At 51.0% G+C, this 17,499-nt stretch overlaps 2 protein-coding genes and 1 long non-coding RNA gene across 4 annotated transcripts in view; 1 reads left to right on the forward strand and 2 right to left on the reverse strand.

Moving 5' to 3' along the window:
• Window positions 1–7,165: 7,165 nt before the first annotated feature.
• LOC106729351 lies at window positions 7,166–8,617 on the reverse strand. The gene is made up of 3 exons (XR_001365740.2): window positions 8,274–8,617; window positions 7,895–8,060; window positions 7,166–7,569 (listed from the first exon to the last, which is right to left on the reverse strand). It is a non-coding gene; the product is annotated as an uncharacterized LOC106729351 (long non-coding RNA).
• Window positions 8,618–14,332: 5,715 nt separating this feature from the next.
• Window positions 14,333–16,678, forward strand: ENHO (energy homeostasis associated). 2 transcript variants are annotated; one of them, XM_032477550.1, is made up of 2 exons: window positions 14,333–14,869; window positions 15,866–16,678. In XM_032477550.1, the coding sequence occupies exons 1-2, from the start codon at window positions 14,348–14,350 to the stop codon at window positions 15,908–15,910; spliced, it is 567 nt and encodes a 188-aa protein (XP_032333441.1). In that variant the 5' UTR covers window positions 14,333–14,347; the 3' UTR covers window positions 15,911–16,678. The 2 variants fall into 2 exon arrangements, with proteins under 2 accessions (XP_032333441.1, XP_006182785.1); XM_006182723.3 differs by having other exon boundaries at window positions 14,596–14,869.
• Window positions 16,679–16,729: 51 nt separating this feature from the next.
• Window positions 16,730–17,499, reverse strand: part of DNAI1 (dynein axonemal intermediate chain 1) — a 35,979-nt gene continuing 35,209 nt past the window's right edge. Inside the window, 1 exon segment of the mRNA XM_032477541.1 lies at window positions 16,730–17,048. Within this exon segment, the coding sequence (XP_032333432.1) occupies window positions 16,950–17,048 (99 nt within the window). The 3' untranslated portion in view covers window positions 16,730–16,949.

Genomic DNA, 17,499 nt, shown 5'->3' on the forward strand with positions numbered 1-17,499 from the left:
CTGCAGCTCCTTGGCTGAGAATGCCTGAGGCTGGGGCCAAGTTGGCAGGCACCTCTGGCCTGGGGCTGAGGGCAAAGGGTTAGGCCAGAGCCCCAACCTGGGAGCCAGGCTTGGCTGTGTTCTGGGCGGCTGGAGCAAGGAGAGAAGGAGTCGAAGCCATGAACATGCTGGCCCATGCACACCCAGCAGGCACTGAGCACCACACTGCCGCTAACCATACCGCTGCCCCCCCATGTCACACATGCACTCTGATTCAAACCCTCTTCCACAGACCAGGGTCAGAAAATGGGCATTCCTTGCTGGTTTCGCCACCTGCCTGGGATGATGCCCTGGGAGGAGGGATTCACGGTGCCAGGAGCATCGATGAGTCAGGCCTGGACAGGACTCCAAGTGGGTGGGGGGCTCAGAGTGAAGGTGGCTGGCTCTCCTCCAGGCCGGGCACTAGAAGACGAGAAGCATGTTCCAGGCGGGAGATGCCGTGGAAAGCAAAGGCCTGGTGTCAGGGTGGAGGCCTGTGGCTTTTCAAGCTGAGCAGCCCCAGCTGTGGGAGCATGTGGCTCCTCATTCACCGGAAGAGGCTCCCAGGAAGGACATCCTGAGAAGGGCTGTGGGCCTGTCTCTGTGGCCTGGACCCGCAGTTCTGCCTGTCTGGTCTCTGTGAGGTGTGGCTCGGGTCTGAAACCTGCACTCCAGGTCCAGCAGGGGTGAGGGGAATAGGGGGTGAAGGACATTGTATTCCTGGGTTGGGTCTGAGCCTCCCGCTTCCCTGTCCTTGTCTTAGGGGGACAGAAATTAGGAGGTCTCTGGCCTGTGCTGCCTTCCTGCCTTGAGAGCTTTGGTCAGCCCTGACCCACCCGCCACCCACCCAGGGCTTGGGCATCAGCAATCTGGCCTCCATTAGCAACATGGGAAAGCAATTATGTGGGGCCTGGGGAGGAGAAGGAGGGGAGGGGGCCTGCTGGAGCCTCAGAGGCCAACGGAGAGGAGGACTGGGGCATCTCCCTGCCCCCAACCCCAAGGGAGAGACCCAGCCCTGTCCCAAGCCCCGAGGTGGCTGGAGGGGCAGTGTCATTGCCTCTGACCAGACTGGACGTGGGCCTGGGAGTGGTCATCTCTCCCTGGGGGTCCTGGCCCTTGACCTCACAGAGGCTGCTGGCCTTGGAGGGTCTTGACTGTTGTCTGCAGCTGCTTCCGAGTGCTGTCCCTCCATATTTGTTGTATCTCATCGTGGTTCCGGGGTGCTGGGGATGACTAAAGACATTAGTTCTTAGGGCAAAATCAGAACCTGAAGAATTAAAACACTGCTGGTGTTGTTGGGGAGGGGGTGGGAGGATGTGCACTGCTTGGAGGGGGTTAGATCCCAGGTCGGGTGTGCATCGCAGCCCAGCCTCTCAGCTCACTAGTTCTCCTTGCTCCTCAAGGTGCACTGGGGATGGGAACCCTCCTCTGGGCCCTGTTCCTGTGACACTGACTTGTCTCTGGCCCGTCCTCTTCTCGCTGAACACCTTCTTGTCTCTGTCTCTGTCCTACGCCTGTCTCTGAACATGTCTTTGTCCTGGTCCCTGTCCTTGTGTTTCTCTGTATGTCTTCATCTCCTATCTCTGCTACCCTCTGTCTCTCTCACCATCTCTCTCTCTCTGTCTCCAGCCCTGTCTCTGCCTCTGTCCTCCTCCCTGTCTCTCAATCTTCTCTTTTTCTGCCTTCCTCCCTCTGTCTCTGGGGGTTGGTCCCCATCTAAGAGTCTCTGTGTCTCTCTCTGTGTTTCTATCTCTGTGTGTTTGTGTGTGTATGCCCCTGTCCCCAGCTGTGTCTCTGTTCCTCTTCCCTGACTCTGGCAGTTCCCTCTCTTTGCCCTTCTCTGTGTGCTCCTGCCCTGGTCCAGACCCCCACCTGTGGCTGCTCTGCTCTCTGGCCTGAGCCGGGGGCTGTCCTGGCTTCTGCTGCCCTCTCTCGGCCGCCCGCCTGCCCTTCATTCTCCTGGGCAGGCAGCTATCAGCACACACATCCACGGCTGCCTCCCAGCAGCAGGCCAGGAGAGGAGAGAGGGAGGTGGTGGGCAGACACCCGGCAGGAATGCCTCCCTGCGGCCTCTGGCTTTGAGAGCTCCCCAGAGCCAGTGAGCTCACTAACTCCCTAGGCTGGGGCTCCGAGAAAGTTCATTCTCACATGGAGAGAACAGAATGCTTGGCTCCAAACCCAGCCCTGTGTCCTGCACCTGTGTGTCTTTACGGCTTGAGGCCCTCATGTTCAATCTGCCTGCAGCCGAGAGCTACTGGACGTGGACAGATAGAGATATGACCCTCAGATGGTAGCACCTGCCTGGGGATGTAGGGCTAAAGCCCTGGGGGCAAGAAGGGTTGCAGTATAATCCTCACATCCCTTCCCTCTCCTCAGAGGAGGGCAGAGGGGAAGGAGGTCTGAGGAGGGGAGTCTGATGGAGCCAGTCTGAGGACAGAGGCTGGAAGGGACTTTATCTGACAGGATCACTCTGATGGGGAAGGCGAATCCAAAGGTGAGTGGGTCTGAGAGGGCCTGTGTGACAGGATTAGTCTGGCAGAGGCCGGTCTGGAGCACGCTGCTGAAGGGGTCCTGTTTGGAAGGGCCGATCTGAGGGGACAGACTGATGCAGGCAACGTCTGAAGGGGACTACCAGTCTGAGGAGACTACTCTGAAGGCACAGAGGTCTGAGAATAGGCTCTCCAACTAGTCCTGCTTTGCCTGGGACTTCCCAGTTTTAGCACCGAATATCTCGAGTCCTGGGACACCCCTCAGCCCCAGGCAAACCGGGGTAGTTGGTCACCCTATTTGAGAAGGCCTTGCCTAACAGTGCTGATCTGAGAGGCCGGTCTGTGAGGGAGTGCATCTGAGGGGGCCTGTAATGACAGCGCCAGTCTGAGGGGGGAGGCTGCTCAAGGCTAGAAGCTTCTTTGAGCAGGAACCAGGCTGCAAAGGGAGTGGAGAGTTTGGGTCCTTCCAGAAGGGTAGTGGCTTGGGGAGTGGCCACCAGGGGGCAGGGCAAGCTCTCAGGAGAACCAGAGACAAAGGTCCCAGAGGGAGCCAGACAGCGCGGGGCTATGTGCACAGTGTGCTCTCTACAGCGTGTCACTGCACCATCACGTGCAAGTTTGCATGATGGTGTGCAGCTGTGCAGTTCTGTTTTTGTGTGACGAGGCGAGCGGGGGCAGGTCTGTGGTGTGTCAGTGTGGCCGTGGTCAAGGCCTGGCCTGTGGCCGTGGGGAAGAGGGCAGGAGCCTCTTGGGGTACCAGGGCAGGCGGGGGGTGGGAGAGGGGCAGTCAGAGAAGTTTCCTTGGGAGGCGCTGAGATGGGGAGGGGAGGTAGGAACCAGCCTTCCCTGCCTGTGCCCGCCCCTGCCCACCATGCTATCCCTGAGAGTCCAGACACGAAAGCTCAGTGCTTTGGTCACACGCAGGGGCAGCCCCCAGGCCAGGCTGCACACCTAGGCCCTGCCTGCCCTCCTCTCCTGCGTCTCTCCTCCTGCTCCCTTCAGCTGGCACTCCTCCAGCTGGACAATCCCACTCCACCCTGTTCCCTCATCATTGTTTCCAGCTGTCCTATCTCCATGCCTTGGCTCATGCTTTCCCTGCCCGATGCTCTCTTGTGAAGCATTTGAGGTCCCTCTGATGCTGCCTCCATGAAACACTCCCTGCTCACTCCCTCTTTACTCAATGGGTGGACTGGATACCCTCTCGGAGCTGAGGCCTGGTCCTGTGGGCCCCCGTCTCACCTCTGAGACTTGAAAGGGATGGGGGCTGGGACTGCTAGGGTCTTGCCCACAGAAGGGCTCTTAGGGGAGAGGTGTGGACAGAGCAAGGCTGGGGATCTCTGAGTTAGGGCAGCAAAGTGACGCCACCACCACAGAATCACTCCACCCCATCCTATCCCCCCACTAACAAAATGAACAAAAGCCAAAACAAACTGAAACAAGAATGCTGGTACCAGCTCAAGTCCAACCAAACAAGGACGTTTTATAAACCTTAAAATATGATAGCAAAGGGAAGTAACAAGATTCTGGTGCAGTAAGTGAATGGTATGTCTCCTAACCCCATGTCCAAAACTAGTATTGAGAAAAGGCGGGTCAGCCAAACACCAAGAATTCTCATGAATATACTGCAATCTGAGAGAAGTGGACTGTTGTGTGAGTAGGTAGCCTTAGGAAAAGTCTGGGGGGAAAATCTTTGTAAGCAGAAACCCCTATGCTCGTCCATGAGACCTGAGAGGCCAGAAGAGCTGCCATGGCTTGGTGTCGTCCAGAGTACAGGGCTGAGGTTGGGGGCCTACCAGAGCCGACAGGATGGGATGTGCCCTGCCCTCTAGCTGGAGAAGGATTCCTAACAGGGCCTCAGAGGAGAGGCAGCACTCAGTCCCATCAAGGTCAGTAGGCAGCCCCAGCCAAGTCACCCCCCAGGCCACAGAAGTGGGGTGGGTGGGTTTGGAGACAACAGCCAGCTTTCAAACTATGACTCCCAGGGGAAGATAAAGTGGTCCAGCCAAGACGGGAAGGGGCTCGACTCCAGAGCAAGGAGAGGTCCGCTCAGTGTGAGCCACAGCAGGTAGAAGAGCAAAGGAAAGGGCATGACCCTTAGGCACACAGACCACAGCCACAATACAGGTAGGGAGGAAGGAAAGAGGGAAAGAAGGGAGGAAGGGAGGGAAAGGAAAGGAACAAGGAGGACAGAATGCAAAAAATAGATAAAGAGCCCAATCTAAAAGGAAACACAACCAAAGGAATAAAAGCAGGCTCCTGGCAAGTTCTTCCTGTTACAGAAGGCCTTAATAATAGTATGAAATCAATAGAACAAGAACCCAAAAACAAGATGATAAAACAACAGAATGAGGTGAAAAGGGAGATAACAGAACTAAGGAAAAATAATAAAGGGCCAAAACAATACCGTTACAGATGTCATAAATAAACTAGAAACAGCAAAACACAGAATGGATATGACTGAAAACCAAAGTAATCTGCAGGAAAGCCTTGAGATAGCAAGAGTAAATGTGATGGGAAAAGGTAAAGATGCTAAAGCAATTAGAGTGAAGTTAACAGGACAAAGACAAGCTACCATAAGCATAATTGTTGGCAGCCCTAAAGCCGAAGTTCCAAAAATGGAACAGAAAAAGTTATTGAAGTATGAAACATGGGAAAGCCTTCCCTGAAATGAAGGAAGAACTGAATATTCAGATTATAAGTGCACACCATCGACTAGAAGACTTGATACAGAATAGTTGACATTAAGATACACTGATTTAGCAACCAAACTTTGAGGATAAAATAAGAATACTTTAGGAACCTAGGCAGAAAAAGCAAGTCATGTCAGGCGGAAAATTCAGTCTGAATCTCAGATTTCTCCAAGGTAACATTCGTCAAATGAAGAGGATGAAACAATACGCACAAAGTTCAGAGGGTAGAAAACCCCAGAATATAACCAACCAAGGGGTTGATCCCAATCATGAATTTGGGGATACAGAGCTCACCAGCCCTACTGGAGAAAGTTCTCAATGACAAAATTCAGTCAGCCAAGAGATGAATCAAAGTCAGATGCTGAGAAAAGGAGATTCCTTGTAAGAGGACCGGTGATGAACATTCATTCCATTTAGATTAAGATTCAACTGTGGGAACTTTCGTTGCAGAACAGAATGTAAATATTGTAAATCCTGATAAAGTAAAAACAACATTGGCAACATAGTCTGGAATGGAGAAAAGGGGTAGAAAGGAGGGCAGAAGTACAAATCACACTTTCTTTCACAGTTCAGAGCGACTAATAAGTGTATAAAATGGAAACAATTGTAAAGCTCCTACTCCAGTCTCTTAATTGAAATTGTTTTTCTTAACTTGAGAGGGGTCTTTTAATAATGAACTTTTTTTTGAGGTGAAGAAATATTTAGCTGAAGTTAGCTACTCCTTCATTTTCACTTTAGTTTCTTTTCCCTCTATCAAAATCAAGTAATAGCACACCTTGGACTAAAATAATAGCTTCTATAGTGTGTCTCATTCATTTTTCTACCTGTCTGACTCTCTACCTCTCTCTCTCTCTCAAAGCTTTGTGCATAAAATGTTAATGCTGACTTCTGGGTAGTGAGATTTTCAGTGATTCATTGCATTTTTCTTTGTATTCTTTTATATGGCTTATAAATCATTTAAAAATAATAAGCATGTATCTTTTTTCAGTTTTTAAAGACCATCTCTCTCTATCATCTATCTATTTAGATATCATTTTTCTATTACTTTGGGTTTAAGGGAATTCACTTAATCTTTTTTTTTTTTTTAATGAGGGGGAGGCAATTCAGTTTATTCATTTATTTCTATTTGAAGGAGGTACTGGGGATTGAACCCAGGACCTCCTGCATGCTAAGCATGAGCCTTACCACTTGAACTATACCCTCCCCCTGAAATCCCTCAATCTTGAACCTCAGATTCCTCATCTTCAATCCAGGGATAACAAGATTTACATCAAAGGATGTGCTGAAGATTGTGAAATAATATACCACCCCCCTTGTGGTAGGCTGAAAAATGGCTCCCAAATAATTCCCAGAACCTGTGAGTGTTAATTTCCACTGGTAAAAGGATTTTGCAGCTGAGATTAAGTTAAGGCTCTTAAGATGGGAAGATTATCCTGGATTATCAGGTGGTGGGGATGTAATCACAACCATCCTAATAGAAAAGAGGCAGGAGGAGTCAGAGTCAGAGAAGGTGATGGGATGATGGAAGGAGAGACTGAAAGATGTAGGAAGGGTCCACCAACCAAGGAGTATAGGTAGCTGCTGAGAGTCAGGGGGCCCCGGGCGCTGGGGAGACCTGGTCAGATCTGTGTTTGGGAAAGACTGCTCTGGGGGCCGTGCAGAGGAGGGTAAGGAGGGAAGAGAACGCGGGACCTGTGGTGGCTGAGAGCAGCAGCAGGCCTGAGTGAGGTGCTTTGACTGAGCGTGTGAGGCCTGAGAGCAGGCAGGAGAAGGCCTAAGGCTAGGGCAGTGAGAACTGGGCTTTTCTTTTTCTTTTTCAAATCAGAGTATAGTTGCTGTACAATATTATATGAGTTACAGGTGTACAATTTAGTGATCCACAATTTTTAAAGATTATATTCCATTTTTTGTTGTTATAAAGTATTGGCTATATTCCCCGTGTTGTACAATATATCCTGGTAGCTTATTTTATACCTAATAGTTTGGACCTCTTTCTCCCCTGCCTTTACATTGTCCCTGCCCACTCCCTGTCCCCACTGGTAACCACCAGCTTGAAGAACTGTGCTTTTTAGAGCACAAAGTCACCACATCTCGCTGAACATGGGAGACGGAAGAGTCTTGTGCATCCCCTGCTGACTGGAAGGTGGTAGGGCTGTTTATTGAACTAGTTAGCACAGGAGGAGGGCAGGCTCCGGGCAAGTTGATAATAACCACGGTTCAGACGTTCAATCACTTGCCTCCGGTTACACAGCACCTTAAGGGACAGCCGAGCTCAGATGCAGACACGTCAAGTGTCAGGCACGAGTGTGACCTCCGGTGGAAAGCAGTTAGGAGCGCACTCTGGGGTCAGACACACCCGGACTCCTGTTAACCTGGGACAAGGTGATGGATCCATCCAAGGCTCAGTTTCCTTAAATGGACAATGGGAAAACAGCACCCACCTCAAGGGGTCATTGTAAGGATTTCCTGAGATGATATATATAAGGAAGTCAGCACAGTGCCTGCCACGCTGTAAACACTCCATAAATCTTACTCTTAATAACAATAGCGGAGGCAGCAGCACGTCAGTCCGGGATTTGGGAGCAAGGTCTGGGTTGGTGTGAAAGCGTTGTCTGCATAAAAATGGGCACTGAAGCCACAACACGGAGGAGGAGCTTGCTTAAGGAGAGGAGAGGAGAGGAGCGGAGCGCAGCTCACCAAGGAAGCTGAGGAGGGGCCAGAGAGGCGCGGCAGCCAGACAGCGGGCTGGAGTTAAGTGCAAAGCAGCAAACTGGGGTTTTCGTCCAGAGCATCACTGCTGCTGAGGCATCTTGAGGAGCCCCTGGTTGCCTTGAGCCCTGGTTCCTTCACCTGTTTCTTGGACCTGGTGTGCACGTGAGGGAGATCTGTGATGAATGTTTGGCTCTGACAGAGTCTAAGTGCTTAATAAACAAGAGTTGTTGTTTTAGGAGGAAGAATAAATGTTCCCAGAGAGAGTGGCTTCATGGAAGACACAGGAAGATAGGGTTTCAAAAGGGAATCAACAGCCTCACTGCTGCCAAGAAGTCAGCAAAGATAAGGGCAGAAAAGTACTCACCGGATGTGACAAGGAGATGAAAGGGACCTTGGTGAGCCAGCTTCAGGGATGGCGAGAGCAGCCGGCGGGGGCAGCGGCTGGGGAGGGATGGGAGGTGGGGAAGTGGAGCTGGGAAAGCAGGTGGCTGCTGGGCAGGGATGATGAGGAATGAGGAGGTAGCAGGCGGCGACAGGCACGGTTTTGAGATAGGGAACCAGAGCACGTGGCAAGTTCGCCTGCCCTAGAACAGGACTGCTTCATGTCTACCCTGCCCCCACCTGCTGGCTCCAGCCCTGGGACCCTTTGTTCTCCACACAAGGCCTCTCTGTCTGGGCACAAATCGTGGTACACTCCCAGGACTCTGGGTCACCCAGTGCTGAAGCCAGGCACCTCCTCTCTCTGTCCTACATTCCAGTGTGGCCTAGGAAAAGTTGAAGTGGTTCCCACCTTCTGCCAGGGTCTTAGCTTCCAACCCTCTCCCTGCCTGCCTGGATCTGCACAGCCCAGGGGAGATGGACAGTAATAATGAAAATAGCGATCAGTTTTATCCTTTCTCCTGGTTCCTTGTCACCAGTATTGAAACATGCCCATGTAAGAAACATGTAAGAAATTTTTAGAAAATTTAAAAAACTTCCTCTAATTCCACATCCTTCTGTGTCTATTCTCCTTCCTCCTAATCTTACAGTCAATCATCTATATTGCATCAACTTCTTACTCTTGAAACCACTAAAATCTGGCGTCCACCGCATACCCCATCTTCATTGCCCACTGCAACTACTTCTTGCCAAGATGATCAACAGCCTCCTTGTTCTTAAGTCCAATGGTCCCTTTCTATAAACTACTGCACCTCTCTTTGACATTTTGGATTGCTGACCTGTCCCTCATTGAACCTCTGTCCTTTCCTGGCTTCCTTAAAGGTCTGTTCCCTCCTGATTTTCCTTCTACCTCTCTGACAGCTCCTACTTTATTTACTTTGCATATTTATTTTTCCTCTGCATCCATAAATGTTAATATGGTAGACTTCTTCATGTTTGGTTTCCCTTCTGGTGAGAGCTGTCTTTTACTCATATGGTTATCATAAGAATCACCATCTTATGCTCCCTCCTCCACCACCTCCACAGGTGCAGGGAATGGCATCTGACCAAAACCAGGCTGATAAGAGCAAGTCCTTGAGAATTTTGGAGCTGGAACTGAGCTGGAACTGAAAGAGATGAACCAACATTTTAATGAGGACCCGGATTTCAGTTATAAAGTTGAGAACTGTCAGAAGCTGGGTTTATTATTATTATGTGGACTGGAGGAGCATAGGCAGCCTGTCTGGAGAGAAAAGAGGAGAGACAGAGAAGGCAGGGTGAGGACAATATGCAGGTCCTGTTCAATTCCTCTGGCTCTTTCAGGGTACCTTCATCCTGACTGCTGGGACCTCTCCGTTTTCTAATCAGGCATCAACGTTAGAGACCAGCCAGTCACTCAGCTTCTGCAATTCAGCAAGGCATATAATAATCTAGCTCCTAGCACTCCCAGGTCAAGACTGAAACACTTGCCCTTAACCAACTTAAATAAATTAAAGCATACTCTGTTTCTCCCTAACTGCTTGCAGACCACCATTTTGGATGTCCCTATGTTGCCAGGCAAATGTGAAGGTGCCTCCCATTGTAAAGTGAGTTGACTGGAATGCAGGTGAGTCTAGGGCATCATTCAAAAGCAGGACATACCAGCCCTGTCACTCCAGCCTATGATGTCCCGTGAAGCCAGGAGGCATAGACAGAGGAATCGAACAGGCCCCTAGACATGGTGCTAAAAAAGAAATTGCTCCAAGATCTTGCACAGACCCTGCATCTTCTTGGTAAAACTGAAGATTCAGAGACCATGGTTCTATAAAACTCTACTATTGATTATGGTAGTGGAAGTCTGTTGTGTCATGGGTGTTTTCATCTTTTAAATAGTTTTTCTATTGGGGAAAATTTTCATTTTAAAAATCCAGCCTCCTCAATACAGAAGTCAGAATTAAAATTCCCAGCATCCCTTCCAGCTTGTCTATGGGCATGCTACCTTCCCCGTGTGAGACTTTGATTGGAAGTGAGCAAGGTGAGTGAGGGAAATATCACTAAAATTCACCAGTATTTCTGGTTCTCCTCTCTTTCTGGGCACTAGGAAGATGGTACTTCCCTTGTTTCTTGATGTTGGGTGTGGCCATGAGGTTTGTTTTGATCAATGCAATGTGAGCAGAAGCCAGTATATGTTTTTCCTCACTCCCTTCTGCCACAGCGAACTCTGAAGGTTCACATCAAGAAGGTGGCATCACCATAAGGTGACAGAGCCTCCAACAGCTTAGATCCCTGAGTGACCACAGGGAGCAAGACTCCTGCTTCCCTCTTCACCCATGCTGGAACTGCAGCTGAGCAAGAAATACACGTTCACTGTTTTAAACCAGTCAGACCTGGGACTTGTTACCTAACTAATTCTGAGTGATATATGAAAGAAGCAGTTTGGACATAGGACTTCCATTTTTGCTGCTGCTGGTAGCCCAAGCATCCAGATTTTGGGGGGTGGTAGTGGTCACAAGCAGTGGCTTCCTAGTGGTTGCAATACTGAGTTCTTACCACAGACGTGCCATCAAGCTTGTAAAGTCAGCAGTGAAGTCGAGCTCTTCATGCTTAGTACTTGGAGTGGCAATGACTGTGATTTCCTCATCGCGTTGCATGGTATGGTTTGGGTGCTGTTCCTAGAAACTTAGCCTCAAGTCCATTTCCCCAGCCCTGCTAACAATTCTGAGCTAAATAATATCCTTTAACAAATCCCTTTTATACTTCAGCTATCCAGAGTGGATTCTATTATTTGTGATAAAGAACTCTAACCGATAAAATTACTCTATTTAATAAATCTTATGTTTCATCAATTCTAAGAGGCAAGTTATTTTATGAATTACTAAAAAAAAAATACAGGCTTAAAAACTATTACAGGCCATTAATTGTAAGACATATTCTGATTTCACAGCTGTTTAAACTAGAAAAAAATGTGCTTTAGGATCAATGAACTGTGTTAATAGCAAAAGGAATTCTCCCCCCAGATGAAACTGACAGACAGCTGATTATGGTTTTAAAAGAACTGTATCATTTGGGAGGAAAAAATAAAATCATAAGCAACTCTCATAAATGCAGAGATCTGTGATTGCCCAATTCCAGGAAAATCCCTAAGACACCACCAGAAAGTGTAGTGCTAATTAGTACAGTGTCCCGCAGAGAAATCCTCCACAGTGGTGTCCTCAGGGCTCTGGATAAGAAATCTCATCTTTGTGGGCAAAACCTGGGGCAGCCAGATTGGCTGATGGAGGAAGTCTGTAGCCAAGATGCCAAGAGATTTCCTAGCCCCATCATTTTCATTGTTATTCATGGCCAAAATTATATAGATGATGTTCTGGATTAGTAACCAGTGTGCAGGGCTTTCTTTTTACTCCATTTGATTCTCTATTTCTTCCATCTCTAAATGTAAGGGTTTTTTTTTGGGGGGGGGTGCGGTTTAAAAGTAGTTCAAAGGCAGTTCAAACAAAGGTAATGGGATTATTAGAAGCCATATTCAACCTTATAGAGAACTGACTAGAGCATGAAGGGACATTACCCAGAGAATCTATATATGAAGAACATTGGTCCTATGATATAACCTTCAGAAGCAATAGCTGGATATGTCATTGAGCTGCCCTCCCTTGAAGAGGAGCTGCATTTATTGGCATATGTACAGTGGGATGGCTGGATTATATAGGTGAGTGCATTTTTGGAATCATATGTATAGGGAAACAATGTGTGTTGGGCAAACAAAGGATGGACTATAGTGAACAACTGCCATTTTGCCTTTTCAGGATCTCTCTTCTGCTCCCCCAACCCCAATGTCCATGCAGTTATCTTGTGGGCCATGTTAGGCAATTTGATCCTCATCCATCCCTTGGCCACAGCTGATTGGTCCAGAGTTAAGTATCTAACTAAGCTGAGCCAATCAGAGTACTTCCTGAGGAATTTGCAAACCAAAAAAAGGAAGCCAGTGTCTTGTTGGATGCCTAAGCATAATGTCAAAAGACGTTAAAGATTTTAGGCTTTGGGATTGTTGGAAGTCATGTTTTCACCATGTGGACCAGAAAAGCACTGGAAGCCAGTCTGGGGGTATGGATGATGGCTAGGACAGAGCAGAAGAGGGAAATGAAGGAGACAAGGAGAAAGTAAGAGAGATGAGAAGTGGAGAGAGAACCTAACGTCTTTTGTGTCTATTAGTTCCAGTTGTTCCTGAGGCATCCATGTCTTTGGGTTTCAGTATCTGATTATAAATGTCTCTTTTTGCTTAAACCAGTTCCTATTTTTCCTGGGTGAGCTTCAACATATCCAAAACAGAACTTATCATCCCCCACCAGCCAGCCCCCCTGCTGAAACTTATCCCTTCTCAGTCTTAGTAAATGGCATCACAGTATCCCTATCACCAACCTGGGAGTTACCCCAGACTTTTCCCTCCCTTTTACCTTCCATATCCTACAGGTCTTGCCAATTGTAATTCTCAAAATCTTCAGTGCTTTACTGCTCTCTCCACTCCTATTCCCCCTACATCATTTCAATCCCTTGTCATTACTCCTTGCCTTCACTCCCAAATGCCTTCAATCCCTCCTTCCACCCAGCAGCCCAAATCATCCTTCTAATTTCTGGATATGATCACATTTACTCCTCTGCTCAAAATTTCTCCAGCGGCTCCCCATTGTCTTCAGGATGAAATCTGAACTCCTGCAGCTGGGTCACAAATTCACTCATATTACGCTCAGATGTGCAATGATACATCTCCTCTCTTTCCTAGAACTGATTTGATCTTGTTCACAATGCCCCCACCCTGCTGGGTAACAGGGGCAGGGGGAACTAAAATTAATCCACAAACTCAGTCAGGTTCAAAAATTTATTTTAGGCAGTCTCTAAGTAATTCAGTTGGTTTGGATGACTCAGTCTTTTAGGTTATTTTACCTTTCCCTTTCTCATTTTCAAGATAGCGTTTGGATTTATAGGGATCTCATTGGGGGAAGGGGCCCCTTAGCCATGTGGTCCTTGGGGTTGTGTCTGTTGGCATTTGATGGGATGTGGTCGGTCTGGTATAAATAGTGAACTACAACCCTGAGAGATAGCTATCACTAAAACCATTCTACAGATGAGGAAGCTGAGGCTAAAAGAGATTAACTTGCTCAAGGTTAAAGTGGCAGAACCACCCTGATTCTGGTAGGCACTTAGATCTGCACCTAGAATTCTAGGTAAGTTAAGGCTGGATTTTGGAGGATTGAGAGACTTCACAGTATAGCTTTAGGGATGTGCTTATCCATGGAGACTATGTCGAGTGGAATGTGAAAAGAATCTATTCAGAACACTTAGGAATCACTGGCATATGAAGTAGGGTAGGAAAGGCTACCTGATGGCTTCTGCCCAAGGTGATCTTGCTCTTAGGAGTGTCTAGACGGAGAGAGCCAGGAGCTTCTAGGATGGAGAATCATGCCTGGCCCTGTTCCAGCCAGGGCTGAACCATCCTTCAGAATACCCCATTCCTCTCTGTCCTAGACTCCCCCATAGCAGAACAAACTACAAACCTGTGACCAACACTGGGTGCGAACCCAATAAACGTGTCCAAACAACTTATGGTGGCAGGGCTGCTCACACCTCCTGGGGCCAAGGAATGTAGAGCCAACTGCAGACCCTCTGAAGTGGGGATGCAGCGTCCACACCCAGGTGGGAGTGGATGTGCAAGAGTATAGAGGACTTCCAAGACCAGGAGGCTCTGTCTCCTCCCAGATGTGGTGTCCCAGAGTCTTCCTCCAGATGACGGCGACAGAGACCCCTCGCAGATATGGAGGGACAGTCTACTCAAGTAGAGGGGTACAAAGGCTTTGGGTTTTCTCAGATGTTGGGTGTGCAGATCTTCCGGGTGTGGAAGGTGCAAGAAATCCCCGCAAGTAGGTGGGTCTCGCCCCCGCCCTCTTCCCCCCGGAGGGATCCAGTCGGAGTAGCCCCTTTAGCCCTCTTCCCGCCCCCGCCCCACGCCTGCACAAGGGGTGGGCCAGTCTTCACCCCAGCTCACGACCAATGGCAAGGGCGCCTGGCACGGCCAGCCAATTGAATGGCGGCAGCGGCGAGGGGGATGGCTTCGCCTCCTACGGGCTGCAGGCCGCTGGCCTCCGAGGAGGCGGGGCTCTTCGCTGTTTTTGCTGCCGGCCGAGCCTGGCCGAGCCCAGCCGAGAGCCCAGTCGGGCCCAGCCGAACGTAGCCGAACACGACCGAGCCCAGCCGAACCCCGCTCCCGGACTGCCGCCGCCGCCCGAGCGCCGCCGTGCGAGCAAGCGAGCGGCCACGGCCGCGGAGGAGGCGCCGCCCCAGGGGGAGGAGGTGCCCGCTCGCCGCAGACCGCCCGCGGCAGAGGCCGCCCCGGTCGCGCCGCGGCGGGAGCGGCCGGCGGAGGCTGCGCGGCCGCGGGGGAGGGCCGGGGGAGGGGACGTCACCCCTGCCCGCCTCCTGCCGCCCCCCGCCCGCAGGCTCCCGAGCCTCAGTCGGCGCCCAGCATCCCGCTGCCCCGGATCTTCCCGCGGGCGCGCACCGGGCTCAACTCAGGTAAGAGGGGCCCTCCCACCTAGGGCACGGGGGCTGAGAACCAGAGACGGAAATAAAGAGACATAGACCTACACAGAGACACTGAGACACAGCCGGGGAGAAAGAGAGACAGACACAAAGACAGAGACACACACGAGACGCACCGAACTACAGAGACAGACCCCACGGAGAGGGGAGAGAGACCGTCCACGGGGACAGATGGACACACAGCCAGGAAGAAAGAGAGAGAGAGAGAGACGCAAGAGACCCATATACACACAGAGAGATAGGGAGAAAGAGACAGAGACCGATACAGAGATACACAAAGAGATAGACGAGACTGATACAGAGATATACAAAGAGATAGACGGGGAGAGAAATGAGACCCACAAGAGACACTCAGACTCTAAGAGATGAAGACACACAGAGAGACAGCTACACATAGAGGTGGGTATACAGAGGCAGAGGCACACATCCAGGCAAGAGAACCAAGGGACAGAATAAGAGCCAGACACACAGACACTCGCACCTGACCTGGAGACACAGTCTCACCGAAAGACATTCAGCCTTCGATACACAGACCCACACATGCCTGCCAGGCTTCCACAAAGTTCCCTCTGTGTGAGCTGGCACCTCTGGAGGTCTCCTGGGCTGGTTGGCTGGAGTCCTGAGAAGGGGGAGGCGCCCAGGCCACACCAAAGCTGGTCCCAGTGCCCATCCTTCACGGCCTTGGGCTTCCTCAGTCCCACCCACTCACACAGTTCTTTTGATGGCTGGATGCCCAGTGGGCAGGGCCAGGCCATGCCCACTGGTCAAAAGGAGAATGAGATAGAGGCCACACCCCAATCCAGGTGCCCAGAGTCAGGCCAGAGGATGGGGGTGTTGGCTCTGTGGGGTATTGGGTCCTGCTGGGAGGCCAGAGATGTGGGAGGGGCCTCTCTTCTCTACCCCTCTCCTCCTAGGCCTTACCCTACCCCTTCCTCCTCACCAGCCTTTCCTTTGCTCTGTACCCCACAGGCTCAGGACTGCAGGTGGACATCTCCACTGCCCGGGAATCACTGAGTGTGTGGACAGGACAGCCTCCTCGGAAGGCCGGCTACACAGAGTCCTGCCTCGGCATGGGCCTTGACATTGAGGCAGCCCCTCGGTCTGTGCTTGTCTGAGGGTGCTGCCCGTCATGGGGGCAGCCATATCCCAGGGGGCCCTCATCGCCATCATCTGCAACGGCCTTGTAGGCTTCTTGCTGCTGCTGCTCTGGGTCATCCTCTGCTGGGCCTGCCACTCCCGCTCTGCCAACATCGACTCCCTCTCCGAATCCAGTCCCAACTCCAGCCCTGGCCCCTGTCCTGAGAAGGCGCCTCCACCCCAGAAGCCCAGCCATGAAGGCAGCTACCTGCTGCAGCCCTGAAGGCCCCTGGCCTAGCCTGGAGTCTGGGACCTAAGTCCACCCCACCTGGAACCTGGAATCAGGATCCCAGGGGCCAGCCAGCCTGGGGTTCAGAACTCAGAGTCCAGCCTGTCTGGAGCTGGACCTAGCAGCCCAGAGTCTAGCCGGCCTGGCTCCAAGAGGGGCTCTGCTGGCCCTAGGTAGACAGGCCCGGGGTGGGGGTTCATGAGTTGGTGCTAGGGCCAGGGCCATCTGGACTCTGCTCCATCCCCAGGGCCAGGGGCTGGGCTCACCATCTCCCTAGGCCAAGCACCTCTAGGCCCTCGAAGTTGGGGAAGCAAACTGGAATCCATGGCAATAATGGGAGGGTGTCCAGGCTGGGCCCCTCCTCTGGTCCTCCTACTGTTTGCTGGGTAATAAATAGAACTATGGCTCTACCCTGAGATTTTCTCCTCTTCTTGGGGGCCCTGCTGTAGCAAAATTAAAGGTGTGGGTAGGCTTCCAGGCATAGGTTTATTTGTGCAAAATAGGAGGTAACTGTGGTTGAGGGTCAAGTCCTGGAGGGAGGTGCTGGGACTAGGGCTGGAGCAGGGTGCAGATGCTGGGACCTGATCAGGGGTGGGACACATACTGGCTAAGGCTGGGCTGGGGTATCAGGATCAGAGGCTACAAGTACTGGGTTCAAGAAATGGGACAGGCCCTAAGGCCAGGCCCTCACTTCTTGGTTTTCACTTCCCTCACCAGGTTCAGCAGTTTGTCCAATTTTGCGATCTCCACGGCTGGACCCTTCTGCACTTCCTGCCCCTTCTTTTCCTGGGGACAAGAAGGGAAGTACATGTCGGGGAGGAATGTGAGGGATGGGCCCCCTCTCTCTGCCTCCTGGCACTACGTCCTGGGCCCAGTTTACCCCAGCGGTGCCCCGCCCGTCTCCTGCCCAGTTAGATTCTGGATCCCTGCCTGCTCCCACTTCCAAGGGATCCTTCCCCAACTCAGGTTAGCTGAGGCTGGCAAGAAACATCCAGCTCTGTTTCTGAACCTCAGATGGAACCTGATGCTAGGAGGAGTGAGAGAAGGTGTCCACCAACAGACCCTCAGAGGAACTAGCCTTTCAAGCCAGGGAAAGCTGTAGGCCAGGGCCTCTAACTGTTGGGACCACCCTTCCCATGGGAAGGTCTCTGGCTGAGTCCTAACGAGCTAAGAGGTGTGTGTGTGTGTGTAGGGAGAAGAGTGTGGGCAAAGCCACAGATGCCTTCACCTCATACTC

This window comes from Camelus ferus, chromosome 4, assembly GCF_009834535.1.
Source record: "Camelus ferus isolate YT-003-E chromosome 4, BCGSAC_Cfer_1.0, whole genome shotgun sequence".
NCBI lineage: Eukaryota > Metazoa > Chordata > Mammalia > Artiodactyla > Camelidae > Camelus > Camelus ferus.

What these genes read in the sequence shown, in the direction of transcription:
- ENHO (XM_032477550.1), top strand. Translation starts at nt 14,348, where the DNA reads ATGGCAAGGGCGCCTGGCACGGCCAGCCAATTGAATGGCGGCAGCGGC. An exon ending in GCGCACCGGGCTCAACTCAG is followed by an intron (nt 14,870 to 15,865) that starts GTAAGAGGGGCC and finishes TGTACCCCACAG; the next exon opens with GCTCAGGACTGCAGGTGGAC.